At 36.3% G+C, this 16,518-nt stretch overlaps 2 protein-coding genes and 1 pseudogene across 2 annotated transcripts; 2 read left to right on the forward strand and 1 right to left on the reverse strand.

Moving 5' to 3' along the window:
• Positions 1-684: 684 nt before the first annotated feature.
• Positions 685-4,871, forward strand: LOC103409994 (bifunctional aspartate aminotransferase and glutamate/aspartate-prephenate aminotransferase-like). The gene is made up of 9 exons (XM_008348768.4): positions 685-1,158; positions 1,408-1,501; positions 1,607-1,710; positions 1,984-2,232; positions 2,324-2,437; positions 2,587-2,670; positions 3,976-4,146; positions 4,312-4,425; positions 4,533-4,871. The coding sequence occupies exons 1-9, from the start codon at positions 781-783 to the stop codon at positions 4,677-4,679; spliced, it is 1,455 nt and encodes a 484-aa protein (XP_008346990.3). The 5' UTR covers positions 685-780; the 3' UTR covers positions 4,680-4,871.
• Positions 4,872-6,722: 1,851 nt separating this feature from the next.
• On the forward strand, positions 6,723-8,217 carry LOC103409993 (protein NEN4-like; annotated as a pseudogene).
• Positions 8,218-9,218: 1,001 nt separating this feature from the next.
• LOC103420556 (low affinity sulfate transporter 3) lies at positions 9,219-16,188 on the reverse strand. The gene is made up of 12 exons (XM_029104774.2): positions 15,612-16,188; positions 15,428-15,476; positions 15,040-15,247; positions 14,714-14,888; positions 14,546-14,611; positions 14,221-14,451; positions 13,984-14,110; positions 12,621-12,907; positions 10,506-10,699; positions 10,302-10,378; positions 9,808-9,884; positions 9,219-9,704 (listed from the first exon to the last, which is right to left on the reverse strand). The coding sequence occupies exons 1-12, from the start codon at positions 16,095-16,097 to the stop codon at positions 9,549-9,551; spliced, it is 2,133 nt and encodes a 710-aa protein (XP_028960607.1). The 5' UTR covers positions 16,098-16,188; the 3' UTR covers positions 9,219-9,548.
• Positions 16,189-16,518: the final 330 nt, after the last annotated feature.

Here is a 16,518-nt window from a genome sequence, read left to right on the forward strand (position 1 = left end):
TAGAGGGAGTTGTGGCTCCAGTATTCTCGACCTTATAGAACAGGTAATGCACTTGTTCTTGGGTTTTTCTAAGGCCTTCTAGGATAGTTCTTTCATAGTCTTGCTCATATAAGCTTGATTCAGGCGTTGTATTCTTGAAAAAAAATTGTTTTGAAAGGGTTTTGTCTAAGGGAATCAACACTCATTTGACCTAAACTTAGCCTGGTTAACCTATCATTGTTAAAATGTATTTCTACATCTTCATCATCATACTAGTTAATATGACTAGGTTCTCGGTTTTGGATGGGTTGAAAAGGAATTGCTTCATGCAATCTCCATATTTTAGGTCGAGTAACTTCATTCTACTTAATCATCTTAGGTACCACAGTATGTACATTTCATAACCTTGTATGAAATTCGGTAAATCATAGTGAGATTCTGTGATCCAGAGTTTATATCATTCCTTTTGGTATCTCCGCTTAAGGTAAGGGTTTTTAAGACTCCGGAGTCGGATAATGACACTAAAAAGTTCGGGTAACAATTAAAATACATTGGCCCCTCACTTAAAAAAGACTCTACGAATCCCAACAAGGAATTAACAAAGTTTATGTGACGTTTATCCTGCAGACAGAGTAGAATAAGGTATCTAACCGTTAACCTCAATACTCTGTCAGTCAATCCTGTCAGCTTTCCCACCAACCCCCTTGTCTTTTAAAAGATGCAAGAATCCAATTCACCAAACCCAAACCCAATTGGAGGAGCAATCCAACTCCAACACCACTACCTGCTCCACCCACCCCCATGGCCGCCTTTTCCCTCCAGACATCGACCTCCAGCATTGCCCTTCCCAGTTTCGAAACCCGAATCCCCGGATCCGATTTGGGTTCAAACCCAAAATCCATATGTTTCCCTTGTCAGCCTCGTTTGCTTCCTCTCACGCGTCGGAGCAACAGTAAGAGTAGATCAAGAGGAGGAGTTGTGATGGCGGTGGCAGTGACTGGCAATGACCAGTCCCAAGTGGAAGTCGACGTCTCTCTGAGCCCACGAGTCAACTCCGTCAAGCCTTCGAAGACAGTCGCCATTACCGACCAGGCCACGGCTCTCGTGCAAGCCGGAGTGCCCGTCATTCGATTAGCTGCTGGCGAACCTGATTTCGATACCCCTTCCATCGTAGCTGAGGTACCCTCTTCTTCTACATTTTCAATCCATATCCTTCATGTTTTTTTTTTCTTTTTTTTTTAACAGGGCTAGCCTTGGCTTGCTATTATGTGGTTCAACTTCGCCTCACCTCTCACTCACAAGTGAAGGAATACCGCTAGACCGGAGTGATACGTGGCCTTCTTTGTGTTTGTTGTTGTTGTAATCCCAATTTTCAATTGCGGATGATGGGTTGTTTTCAATTTTTAATTTGTTTTTTCGTTTTTAAAGGCGGGTATCAATGCGATTCGCGAAGGCTTCACCAGGTACACACCAAATGCAGGGACTTTGGAGCTGCGCCAAGCAATTTGTCATAAGCTCAAAGGTTCGGCTTTTTCGGTTTTTCTTTCTTGTTCTCATTCTTGAATGTTGAGATATATGTTATATGTTATATGGTTTGAGTTGTAAGTAACGATTCTGATTTTTTTAGAGGAGAATGGGATCACTTACACACCGGATCAGATCGTAGTTAGCAATGGAGCCAAGCAGAGCATTGTTCAAGCTGTGCTTGCAGTTTGTTCCCCAGGGGATGAGGTTACTTTCTAAATTTTTAGTACTCATAGTATAATGCAATCAACATTAGGCATGGTATCTTAATACGATATGAAATCATTATATCATACCGTGATGTCCTTGAATTTCAATTCGGAAGCATGTTAGTTTAGAGAGACCAAGTGTTGGCCCGATAATTAAGGAATGTTCTTTATCTTCTTTCTTCTTTTTGGGTGTATATGTTGGTGGTTAATTTGCATTCAAGTGAATTCTTGGAAGGTGACACACATTTACGGATAATCATGTAACTCACAGGTTATGATTCCAGCTCCATTTTGGGTGAGTTACCCTGAAATGGCAAGGATGGCCGATGCAACTCCTGTGATTCTTCCAACGAGCATCTCCAATGATTTTCTCGTAGATCCTAAACTTCTCGAATCCAAACTCACTGAGAAGTCAAGACTGCTGATTCTTTGTTCTCCATCCAACCCCACAGGGTCTGTCTACCCCAAGAATTTGCTTCAAGAGATTGCTAAGATTGTAGCAAAGCATCCTAGGCTTCTGGTACCCTCACTGTACCTGAACTAAAAGACCTGTACTTATTACCTGCACCTTAACATTTGAAACCTGAACTTTCCGCTACTGTTTCATTCAGGTTATTTCTGATGAAATATATGAACACATAATTTATGCTCCGGCAACGCATACAAGCTTTGCATCCTTGCCAGGCATGTGGGAGAGGACTCTGACAATCAATGGGTTTTCTAAGGTAACCATATTGTTAACTCCGCATAAATTTATACTCCTCTTCTGTAAAGGTGGCTTTTCCATGATTCTTGATAAATGGTGAAAAACAAAAAACCAAAGGCGGTAGGTTTGACGCTGAAGGTTGACATTCAGATGGTGGTACTTTTGTAGGCTTTTGCAATGACTGGTTGGCGACTTGGATATATTGCCGGGCCTAAACACTTTGTTGCGGCTTGTGGAAAGCTCCAGAGTCAGGTATTTTGTACTTTATGCATCTTCCAAATATATTTTTCCCATCATTTAACATGTGATGATGGCACCTTTTTTACTATTGTGTTATTCAAATATACTTCCTGTTAGCTTTTGGCATTCGTTATCAGTTTTCGGTTGGATAAAACACTTTCTTGTAAACACTAAAAGGAAAAAAAGAAAATATATGTGCCCTTCAACACTTAGGAAAATTGGTAGTATCTGAGATGTACCTTCGGGAAAATATTGAAGGTAATGTTAGTTGTTCAAACAGATTCCTGATTGATGTTGCTTGGCATTGTAAATGCAAGTTCATTACTAGGTTGAAATATTAAACATGGAGCTAGTGGTGGAAGTTCTAATCTTTAGTTGAAGTTTGGAATTATGGGGAAGTATGTGTTGTAAAGTACAGTAAGAGGTATCATGCATGCAGTTAAACCGATACCTTAATGGGCAGACCACTAGTTTAACAGTTACCTTACATGAAGTTAAACTGACAGTCTAACATGTTTTGAATGTTATTGATGGTCAACCACATTAAAGTAACTAAACACAATTATAGTTGAGAGACAGTTCTTAAGGAGCAGAGAGCACCAAGGATATGTTGCTCACGGGGTGGTATAGTGAATAAATGTTTTTTATCAGTAAAAACCACTGATCGTTTTGGACATTGTGCTGGAAAATGCCCAAAGTTTTGACAATTCAAACATTACCACTCAGTTCTAGTTTCAGAACAAGAGCCACCACTAGCTTGTACGCTCTTAGAAATAGGACTCACCAAATGGTTGGGAGAAGTGAATCCAGCATAGGATTATTCAAATTTACTTTCCTTAGCTTTCATTCGCAAGTCGCAACTGATTTATTTGTTTTTTATATTTTAATGTTATTTAATGGAACTCTGTTAGGTGTTCCCAGCCATTTGACTGGTTCATTCTTCTCAAGTTCCTACCTGCATAATGAGTTTTTGGTTTCTCGTCCAATTAGTTTCTAGTTCTGCCCGTTATGTAGCCTGGTCAAAAAAGAATTTCCCGAGTGGTACCACCTAAACAATAAATCCAAGCCCTCCGGCCAATTTTAAATAATGCGTAGCTAACTTGTTTTTACAATTTATTTCTAGCGGAACAGGGTTCTTTCCAACCCAAGTTAAGTTGGTGGATGAGTAATTGGCGTCGTTGTCATAAGAAAAAGGTCATTGAAAGATGTCGGGATTATTGAATAATTTGGCCTACTTTGGAGGTCAATATTGGGACATGTATGTTTTTGTTTTTGCAGTTTGTTACACACTCCTAATCCCAGTGTAATGTGCCATAGTTCACCTCAGGTGCCTGTAGTATATCACAGAAAGCAGGAGTGGCTGCATTAGGTCTTGGTTTTGCTGGTGGGGAGGCAGTTTCTGTTATGGTGAAAGCATTCCGGGAGCGACGGGATTTCTTGGTCAAAAGCTTTGGCGAACTTTCAGGTGTCAAGATCTCAGAACCCAGGGTACCAATGATCCGTTTCCTTCCCTTTATTTGTCTCTGTTTCTTTCCCCCCTTGTCTTGGAGTATATAGCACTCCTTCGAGGGATTACTATTTTTCATCTGTTATTCTCTCTTTCTATTCTACTTGCTATCCTAATTTCTTCACTATCTCGCATCTCACTTTCAGGGAGCTTTCTATCTCTTCGTAGATTTCAGCGCTTACTATGGAACAGAGGCTGAAGGATTTGGTAAAATTGAGAATTCAGAGTCACTATGCCGTTACCTACTTGACAAGGGTCAGGTATGCATCGGATTGCTACATCGGAAGATCCACATTTTAATAGCTACTGTAGTTTGAAATGTTGATGGTTGAATAAAATGCTGGCATGGGTTGTTGCTCATTTACAGGTTGCACTAGTACCGGGAGATGCATTTGGAGATGACACGTGCATACGAATCTCCTACGCAGCATCCCTTCCCACCGTACAGGCAGCTGTGGAGAGAATTAAGAAAGCTCTTGTTGAATTAAAGCCTGTGGCCGGTGTTACTAACTAAAATGTTTCTGGTTTTGCCACTGTTCTACTTGGTGTAAATCCGTATTCTAGTATCTGAGTTGAAGTTACGAATAAGTTGGTCATGTCGGGAAGGTGGAAAATAATTCTTCTGGCGTTGTATTTAACAGTAATGTAAACAAAGGCGTGTTTGTTTCGTTGATTTGGATTTCAAGAATTCCATATGCTTAAGTTATGCGTTTCTTATCATATTATCAAAACCAGAGGTTATTGTTTCATCCTAATGCTCACAAAACTTGATCTATTCCCAACGTAGGATGAAGGGTCGAACCGTTCACTCCTTTTATCCCAACGTAAAGATCATATTTCTAGAAAACTTCAATCAATTCGAAAAACATTTAGTCATCCGTATCAGTCAAACAAATTTGACAGTTCATCGAGAGGATTTACTTGTTACCATTACATTGTCTCCAAATTGAATGAAATTTCTTAGAAATGATCCTTAGATGATGATAAGAACATCAAATATGACGTTTGTACAATGCAATGATGTTATGTCGTCATTGAAAGAGGAATGGCTCTAAGTGTTGTTCGATATTATAAACTATTTTTATGTATGAGAGAGGGATTAAAACTTTGGTGCATGGAACAGACACATTGTCTTGTCCAACTAGCCTAACCGCGTTTGTTGAAACAAGAACTTTTCTTATTCACATTCACGTCATGCATCTTGTCGAAAGGTTAAGTACAATGTGAATATGTGCGGAAAGAGGATAGAGGGAATAAGCATATTCCTGTCTCCTAGGAGACTTTGCTTCAAATTTGCCAACATACTGATCAACAATGGCCTCATTTGCATTGGGTTAAGATTACTTGTCTAAAAGGAAGGCTCGCTCCTAAGGTTACCGTTTCAAAAGCAAATACAATAAAAAGGGCAAAAGCAATTCCCTGGAAGTACTTTTGTACATGAAATCTTCGGGAAGCTAAGGACTAAAGGACCCCCAAAGCCTAAGCTCTTAACTTTAACCACAAGTAAATCAATCTCAAATAGGAGGAATACCCTTCCTTCAACTCTGGCCTTTCTCATTTCTTTCTTCCCTTAACCTAGGGGTGGGTTCGGTTTAAATCGGTTCGGTTTTTTGCCAAAACCGAAACCAAACCGAAATTTCGGTTCGGTTCATTTTTTTTCGGTTTTTTTCGGTTCGGTTTTTTTTCGGTTCGGTTTTTTCCGGTTCGGTTTTGGTTTTTTGTTTTTTTTTTCTTTCAAAAAATGAAAAACATTGAAATTTTAAATTTTAACATATCTAACACAATCATAACATAAGCATTCTAACTAGAATCAAAGACAATGAAAATAAACATTTAAAGTTGAACTAAAATCATCAATCAAGTCTTCCAAAGTCCAAACTAACAACCTCACAACACAAAAATCGTACAAATGACTTAGAAAAGTTAAATTGTATGATGTTGTTCAAAGATCAGGGTTGTTTGCTTGTAACTGCATGTTGACAACTTGATTAGTAAAAGTAATACGTGGGTGGATTTATTTAGTGTGTGTTGGATTTTTTTTCCATCACAAATTACCCAAGTAATCTACCCGAAATAAATGTTTATGGATTATGTTACATGTTATATGAGAGTAGATTTGGAAAAGAAAGCTGGGGTAGAAGTAGACATTGCTATGGAGATGGATGTAGGTACTTCAGGAGGAGGTTTGATTCCGGAACCTTATATGGAGGAGAAATAATAGGTTAGGGTTTAGAGTTTTTATAGGCCTTTTTTTAATATTTTGAGCTTAAAGTTTGGCAACACATTGGGTTTAGCACATTTTAACTTACAAATTAGGTTTAGAAAATAATACCCAAAACAAATAATTAAATAAAAAAATTAATTTAATTAATTCGGTTCGGTTCGGTTTCTAGATCACTAAAACCGAACCGAACCAAAAGAATTCGATTCGGTTCGGTTTTTTCGGTTTCGGTTCGGTTTGGTTTTCGGTTTTTTGAACCCACCCCTACCTTAACCCTTCAAATATATAACCTGCACATAATGATGACAAAATTTACCAAAACCCGGATACCCGAAAGACGGAAAAAACTAGCTATAACCTCAAATGGATGCTTCAACTTCATCATCCAAACAAGGCACAACAGAGATTGTGTTCTTTGACATAGAAACAAATGTACCCAATAAAGCTGGACAAAGGTTCTGGGTTTTAGAATTTGGTGCAATTGTGGTTTGCCCTCAGAACCTTGTTGAGCTGGAAACCTAGAGCACACTCATTAGGCCTGGGGACTTGTCTGCTGTGGCATTGAGGTCTGGCCGGTCTGACGGGATCACTCAGGAAACTGTTGCAAAAGCACCCTTGTTTGAGGAAGTTGCTGATAAGATATTCAGCATTTTGAATGGAAGGGTGTGGGCAGGCCACAACATTCGAAGATTCGATTGCGTTCAGATTAAGGAGGCTTTGCAGAGATCGGTAGGCCTGCACCTACGCCGGTTGGGATGATGGACTCTTTAGGGGTGTTAACTGGTAAATTTGGAAGAAGAGCTGGCAATATGAAGGTAATTAGATATAAATGTTAATTACAAATTGGGACCATGAAGATTATTTACTTTCAATTTTATTTTTGGCTGCAAAGCCAATCCATTGTGATCTATGTGTATATGTTTAGATGGCAACATTGGCATCATACTTCAATCTTGGGCACCAAAAGCACAGGTTCGCATGCAATAATCACTTTTTAATTAATGTTTAAATATTAATTGTATGTTTATATATATCTACAAACATATATAGGAGCCTTGAAGACGTTAGGATGAATCTGGAGGTCCTCAAGAACTGTGCAACCGTGCTATTTTTGGTACTTTCACTAGACCATATCTAACTCTCTTTTATTCTTTTGTCAGTTAATGAATAAAAGCTATCCCTTCAACTTGATTTGTAACCTTGTGATCGATGTTTATTATGTTGTGTGGTGTTGTGGGAATAGGAAGCAAACCTCCCCGGCATGTTAAATGGAAACTGGCCTGGCCTGGCTCTTCAACGATCACAACGCGGAGTAGAAGTAACGGGAAATTGCCATTCAGAGAGGAAACTAGCCGCAAGTCTTCACCAACTACTGCTTCTAATTGTTCTCCTAGAGCTGTTCCATATGCCTCAAGGGGAGCTTGGGAAAGGTTTTATTTACTATAATTTAATGTCTTTAATTCAAACCTAATGAAAGTGAGATTAACTGAGTATTAATTATGTATTTTGAAAGCAGATGACAGAAAGGGTACAGAATCTGTTGTGTAGAGCCCAAAGAAATCAGCTTCTTAACAACATACTGAAGCATTCTCATTCGCTACTCCGGTGATGAACCCAAGAGCGTCCATTTCGACATGCTGCAGATGACCTCTTGTTGAACTGCCTGCAGTCACACTTACAGAAAGGAGAATTAAGAAGCTTTTGTTAAAAGTGTTTGACTTTCAGAACTTTAGAAATTAGCAAACAATAGCAACAGCTTGAATTGGTTACTACTAATCTCAATTAATTGATTCAACCATTCTTTATTTTTTTTATAAAGATCAATGTCATCCTATTCTGCACTTTGCATGTTTTTCTTTTCGCCATATTTTCTCTTATTTCGTTGCACACGACTTGAATTCGAATTAGCGGGTTTTGGACGACAAACATGAACATTGATGGAAGTTGAGATTGCTCCGTAAAATTAATGGCAATAAAAAGGAGTAACCCAAATATCCAATATGAGACATTTCTTCACATCACGCAAATACGACATGACTCACGCTAAATGAGTCATTACATCATTATCTAACTTGATTATAGCTCTTACTATATTAAAACCAGTTTAAGAAGTATCATGTGAATAAAACAATTAAGTTTAGGCTTTTTAACCAAAATGATCATTGAGATTAATGTAACTCCTTCATTCTTGTACTTGAGATTTGAAATCAATAAAAAGGGTCTCTGAGTTTGTTCACCATCAATTATTTTGGTCATTATATGAAAAATCTCCACTAAATAAGGATGAAATGACAAAAATACATTCAATTTTTGTCAAACAATTTTGGCCCATTTTTTTTTATTAAATTGAGGGTATTGTTTTTCTCATTTTAGTACTTATTTAACATAATTTTTCACGGAATGCCCAAAATAATTGATGGTGGACAAACTCATGGATCACTTCTACCGATATATCTCAAGGATCAAAATGAGGAGTTATGCCAATCTTAAGAACAACTTCTATCGATTTCAAATCTCAAGAATCAAAGTGAGGAGTTATGTCAATCTCAAGAACTATTTTAGCTAATAGTATCTATATATAGAAGCACAAAATGACACACAACGAACACAACCTGTTAACTACACGTATCATATATTAGGAGCCCACCAATCACATTGTCCCTTGAGTTGGGCACTTTGTACGGTTGCAGTAGTTTCAGTGGTTGACGATATTTCAATTGTGCTTTGGGCCAACCAATCATAGTGGCAGGGTCACAAATATATGGGAATTAACTTTACCCAGTCTTCAATGGTGGTCCTCTCTATATAACTATCCATCATCACATCAGCAGATTCAGCGCACTGTATATGTTATATTTGAAAAACACATCACAACATTACAAGTACGAGACATTAGATTATAACTGCATTATATATGTTACACATCTCTTGTATATCACAAACCAACAACAACATAAGCTAGCTAGCGCTAGATATTTGTGGAGGAAGAGAGGGTGAGAAGATATTCAAACCATCATCTCATTATTTATATCGTCCCCCTACACATCTATATACATAAGTGGGATCGATGGGACTATATATCATAGCTAGCACACATGAGAAGCAGGAAACAAGAGACCTGAATGAGAATGTTGCGATCGAGCGCTTCTATGGAAGAGCTAGCTAGCAGCTTGCATTAGCAGGTGGTGGCAATTTTTCAGTGAATCTTGCATCCACTGCTTCTCCGACGGTCACGAAGACCCTTCCTCCAATTTTTTCCACAAAGTTGGATAGCTTTAGTTTGTGAATCACTAGCCACCTAGGGTTTGCAACGGCTAACTGGGAGAGAGAGAGAGAGAGGCAGTGAGAGAGGTCACAAGTTTTAAAATGCAGAGGTCGATCCCTGTAAGCCAAAAGGGCGAATAACTAGTCGATGTCTTACCTCAATTCCTTCGGAGATCAAATTCTTTTGCAGCTCCTCTAGAGTAGCTATTCCCGATGTATCAATGTTAATCAAATCTGTCGTACAGAAAGGGGGTAAAAGCAAAGGAGAGGAGGTTATATAAATCTCTTGAAAGCTGCATATATATGTACAATTATATATAGGGGACCAGCACTTAAGTACGGCCTGTCCACGAGCAAAGAGCACAAATGTTGACGTCTATCAAAGAAAGCACAGATATTAATAATAATTGTGCATGAACCCAAATATTTTATAGTGTCTACCTCAAAAGCTTTTGGTGCCTTTATAGTGCTCGTGTCCTTACGAAAACCATACATTTTGGGATGTATATATGGGTTAAGCATTTGGGTTTCGAATTTAGTGATTAGAGTCTATTTTGAAGAATAAACATAATTAAATGGACATCGAGAATGACTAGTTTTAGATCCAAGATTCTAAAGACATTGTCTCTAGTTTTTCGTTTAGCCACTTACTAGACATGTCAAGAATTACGAGTTGAATTGCCTCTTTGGTGTCCTCCCCTTTCTTTGCAGTTATCCACCTTACAATCCTTGCATTTACAATACAAATACATGTTAATTTTCATATATAATTGGTTTTTAAGATTTATTAAATCTACTATTCACCAAAAAAATAAAAGATTCATTACATATGTATTTGTACAATTAAATACATACCTTTCTCTGACGAAATTGGCATTTGCAAAACAAAACAAGGCAGACTTGACACGTATTATCATGATTCCAGGAATTTTAACAGCCATAGGATACTGAGCAGTGTCGCAAAACATATCAGTTCTAGGAAGTTTTCCAAGTGTTTCTGTGCCTGGTCCAATTGAGATGAGAATAATCTTTGTGAATGATATGATCACCTGGTCAAAACATACAATTAACTGTTAGAGACATCTTTTGAACATAAGCATCGTTAAAAAGATGCCTACAAAACATACATACACATATACACACACACATACATACACACACACACACACACACACACACATGCAACTTGTCAGTGGTTAAAAGTATCAGAATCAGATGCCTATGAAACTACTTCTATGAGATTAAATAACTAAAAATGATTCCAATAATGTTTAACATAAAAAAAGTTTAAAGATTTAAAAGTTATAAACAACTTTTTAGTAAATTACATGTGTTAGTGCTCTACCAAGAAGCACTTCGTTTTTTTTTTTATAAAAGTTTCAATGTTCTCCTAAGTAATGAAAATGTTTATGAATAAAAGTCCATTTGGAGATTTTGTAATAGAATAAAACGTATTACCAATTAAATGTTCTTTTCGTCACCTACTAATTAAGGAATGTACTTTAAGATTTGATATCAATAGTGGAGAATAAATGAATTTATTTTTTAATATTTTAATATCAAACTTTGATATCAAATTCATTTATAAGTAACTATGTATCCTTGATTGGTAGGTTGACTAAAAGACGAGACTCAATGAAATTCTAGAATTGATACATGTGAAACATGGTTCATTGAAGAGATACCTAGAAATATTTACCAAAAAGGAAATGCCTCCAAATCAATTAATTTAATCATATATGCTTCAATGTCCCAGGAACAAGATTAATTATTCCATGTATGACAAAATCATTTGCTGGTTTGAGGTCCTCGTATCCCACTCGTCTACTTTTTAGTTTTTTATTTTTTGGACATTGTTAATTAGTTATTTATTTTACAAAAGTAATGGTTTTTTTTTTCTTCCTCCAAATAATAGCGTTAGTAAGTTAAATTGTTAAATATTAGCATTAGTAAGTTAAATTGTTAAATATTAAGAGAGAGGAAGAAGGGGATCAATGAGAATCAAACTCGCATCAATAGGCATTATCACTATCCAATCATTGTAGTAAAGCGCAATATATCTGCTTTACAAAAGTAATATTGTTTACGAGACCAAACCTTTGTATTACATAATTAGTCATGTAATATTAAAACATAGTACAAATATGTAGTTTACTTGTATTTACAATATAGTAACCATATATCATATATGTATCCATTCACCTTAATTAAGATCTTTTTATTAATAAATTCTTGTTTGGGGATGCTTTATTTAATGACACATTTTACCCTATCATTCTATATGAGATTCTCTTATGTAAATAACAATACTCTATACTAGTGTTTTAAAAATCACCGTCTAGCGCCCGCCTAGCGCCGCTTAGACTCTATTTAGGAGCTGGGCAATTAGCCACCGCCACGATTAATTCTTAGACGTTTAAAAAATAAAAAAGGGCGACTGCCTAGACGTCCACTTAATCCACGTACACTTGCCTAGGTTGCGAGTCTCATTTAAACAAAAAATAAATAACTTCTATTTTGTATTTTTTTTAATAAATTTGTGAGAGACTTGTTATATATAATTTATATGTCTTTTTATTTTGCAATTTATGTATTTGAATAGAATTATTTATTTTTTTAAGTACAAGTAGACATTTATTTATATGTTATATAACATATTAAATTAAAATTAAAAAATAACCTACTCCTCTACCTAGATCCCGCATAAACACCTAGGTGCTAGACCTCTGTTCACCACCCTATTAGCACATAGCATCCTTTAAAACCTTGCTCCATACAAATGAGGAAAGCTTGTAAACGTACGGCTAAGGTTTGAGGCTAATAAAAATGTGCTCTATATGTTGACCCAAAAAATAATAATTAAAAATAATTGGGTCCTGTCCCGTCATACTTTTGTATAATGGATTTTATACGCAATTATGCATCTACTGTTGCAGACAAAGTAATTAAGAGCTATATATAATATGTTACCGCAACTAGAAGGCCAATCTCCATGGATGCAAATAGGACCCCAAAGAAGGCTCCAATGCAAGCCAAGAAGTCCAACTTATCAACCTTCCAAATTTTGTAGACTTCGCTCAGGTTAATAAGCCCGGACAGAGCAGAGAGAATAATTGAAGCAAGGATTGCTGTTGGTGTGTAATACAAGAGCTTTGTCAACAGCTGCAGTGATATGATCACAGTAAAGGCCATGACCACGTTTGACACAGGAGTTTCACAACCAGCACTGAAGTTAACGGCTGTGCGCGAGAATGAACCTGTTCATGATCATGATTTAACCGAAAAGGAACTGAATTACGTCCTAATAAGATGGCAAAGTAGTAAAAATTATACAAGAATTAATCGATGAAGTATCATTATTAGAAGGGACTTTGGATGCGGTCCCTAGTTATGAACAATCTTTGACTGAAACCTTATTGGTTTTCAATTTTTGATCAAAGTCCCTGAAATTAATTGATAATTTATTTCTATGTACGTTACTATATTTTTTAAATTAAAAATTAAAATTTATAGTTGTTTATAGTAATGAGATTTTAAATAAAAAACCATAATTTGTGGGATTAAAAATATTAAAATATAAATATACTATTGTGTGTGTGTGTGTACATGGGTACATTCATAAAAATAACCAAAAAATTATTGTATCAAAACATGGGTACATTCTTCAAAATGGGTACATTTAGCAAAAATAAAAATGGGTACAAATAAATAAAAAAATATGGGTACAATACAAATAAAACTTTAAAAAATATGGGCACAAAAAGAAATTAATATATGGGTACAAATTAAAACTGAAAGGAAAATTGGTACAAATTAAAAAAGGGTTGCAAATTAAAAATGGGTACAAACTAAAAATAAAAATATATGATAAAAAATTTAGCCATAAATATAAATATACTAATTGTAACATTTTAAATATTAAATGAATATATTTAGAAATAAAAAATATTTTATTATTGAAATAATTAATGATATTATTAAAACAAAGGACCTTGATCAAAAATTGAAAAGTAATAAGGTTTTAATCAATAGAGTAGTAAAAATAAGGATGAAAACCTAATTACTCCTTATTAGAATGAAGTCATTTGTAAATTTGTACCATTTCAGTTGATCATGTAAGACTGTCTAACAGTGCTTTTCGAAAGTGCATTAAGATAAACAAAAACACTTTTTGCAGTTTTGAGAATAAATTACTTTTCTTAAAGAATAAAAGTGCTTGTAAATGAAACAAAGTAAAGTGTTTCTTACAGAAACAATTTGTGTTAGAAAGATGGTACATCTTTTTGTCTGGTGAGAATGTTGCACATGTTCAGTACTCACTACCAATGCTTACCGGTTGCAACATAGCAGGAAGTACAGGATCCCACTACGTTCATGAATCCCATTGCCATCATTTCTTTGTTACCATCTATGTGGTATCCTTTCATGGTTGAGAAAGATCTTCCAACTGCAATTGCTTCCTGGATTTTGACAAAATATAAACAATATATGAACCAATTCAAAGGAGCTAATTGATAAAAATTAGTATCCATTCATTCATTTGTTCTTCAGTGGTATATATGTGACTGACCGCGAGTGCAACAAGGGCGACAATTAGCCCAACTTTAGCCACAGCCCCAACATAGGGGCTGTTGAACTGTAACAGATTCACCGAACTAGGGTTCAAGCCATCTTTGACGTGTTTAACAATATTAATTCCATGTTTATCTCCCCGTGTTAGATAAACAATCAGAGTCGATAGTATAACAGATAGGAGAGGAGCAACGGCTGGCAACCAGAAAAGTTTCTTCTTCTTTTTACCCTGCAAATAGTGTACGTTAATTGAAATAGATAATTTAGTTAGACCAACATGCAAAACGATAATAACTAACTAACAAGTTCGAAGTGTTGCTCACCAGAAATCTTGACATTAGGATGAAACACAGGAATGAGCAGCCTAGGAAAAAATTATGAGGACTCCACTGCAAATGAAATGCAAAGAAATAAATGATTGGATAAATTGTATATGATTTATTTTATTAAGGAATTATTTCTTTCCATTGGAGAAAAGTAGAAGACTATACAGGGTGGTGGAAAGATGTCCAAACAGCTTCTATAACAGAGATAACATCAGTATTGGTTGGAAAGTGAGTGATTCCAAGTAGTCCCTTTAGTTGTTGAAGACCGATTATGATGGCTGCCCCGGCCACGAACCCTACGATTGCAGCATGAGAAAGAAAATCCACAAGAAACCCCAATCTGATGAAAAAAGGGTAAGTTTAAGAATAAGAAGTATGTGAACAAATATTAGGACAACCTTGCGCATATCCAATGTATACGATGCTTATGTCATAGTAAAGAGCTCTAACACTTTGCACTAATAGTCGAATCCAGTACAGTCCAATACTACCTGAAGAGTCCGAAGGCAGCTTGAAAGATACCGGTGAAGAACGTTGCAGTGAGTACGAGCTTGGTGTAAGCAATAGGATCAGCCTCGGGGTCCTGTAACTTCTGAATCATTGAGGGCAAAAGAAGAGAAACAACAGCCACAGGTCCAATTGCTATCTCTCTTGAAGTCCCCATTACAGCATAAATAAGAGGTGGTACAACACTTGTGTCTACAATTGATCAATTACGGAACAAGAAAATAAATTAAAGAGAAATAAAAATTAATATTCCATTGCCATATATGTAAATCCATGCAACTAAATACTAGAGTAATATATTCCCAAATATTTGGAAAATAAAAAGGAAGAAAATACTAGAAAACCAATATTTAAGTTAACTAGTTGACTTACAAAGGCCGTACTGAGGGTCAAGCTTTGCTAGAGTTGCATATCCAATACTCTGCATGAAACTCGTATTCAGTCATAACATGATAATTCAGTTCTAAAAGTATGAGATATAGTAATTTAGCTGTATTATTATAGTAATTATGAGTGGTTATTTCATACATGCATGTTCAATAACTTAATTTGTTACCTGAGGAATGCAGAGACTTGCTATAGTGAGACCTGCCATTAAATCATGTTTGAATTTTGACATGTTGTAGCTTCTACCCCATACAAGAATCGGAAATATCTCCTGCTGGACAGAGACTGCACTTTTGAGTGTTGGCTGATTCTTGAGAGACGAGTACTTTTTTCGGCAACAAGAAATGGTTTCCCTCAGAGAGTCCATGAGCTCATGCCATAGACCAGGGGGTTCAGGACCATTCAGCACCCACTGAGTCCTCTCAACTAGGCTGCTGTTTTTCTCAAGGTCAAGATCGATGTCAAGCCTTTCCTCGTCAATAGCTGATGAGGCAGTGCTTGATTTTTTGAAGTGTTTGGTGGAACCTGGAGCTGGAAGGGTATCTTTGGGACTAATTTCTTCACCTGAGGCCTCTGTAAACTCACGCCATAGTCCCGGCAGCCGGGGCGTATGGAGAACCCAATTAGCCTCTTCAGAATGCTCTGAAGAGCCCATTGTTGGGTGAACAGAGGAGGCTTCTTATCAGAATATGGAAGATTTAGGCACCAGAAGTAGTACAAAGTTTTTAATGTTAAAATGCATGTCCCATCTTGATTGAAGGACCTTATAAACGCATCAAAAAGGTGAATTTAATGGTTGAGAGAATTTTTTAAGCAAAAATCTATTGGTAGTCCACGTATATAAATTGAGTGTGGGGACTAGAAAAAAGGCTTGGTGGAATCCATACCTTTTCAGAACAATATATTAGGTATCTTTAACGTGCCCATGGCGGTAATTGTTTATACTTGTCTGACTTCCCACTACGTTTCTCGTTTGTTCCAAATGAAAAAGGGTAAATTTCTTCACTAATAGGTAACATAAAATGATACAGGAATGAATGATTGAGATTAAAAATAAAATATTTAAATAAATGTGC

Source organism: Malus domestica, chromosome 01 (assembly GCF_042453785.1).
Source record: "Malus domestica chromosome 01, GDT2T_hap1".
NCBI lineage: Eukaryota > Viridiplantae > Streptophyta > Magnoliopsida > Rosales > Rosaceae > Malus > Malus domestica.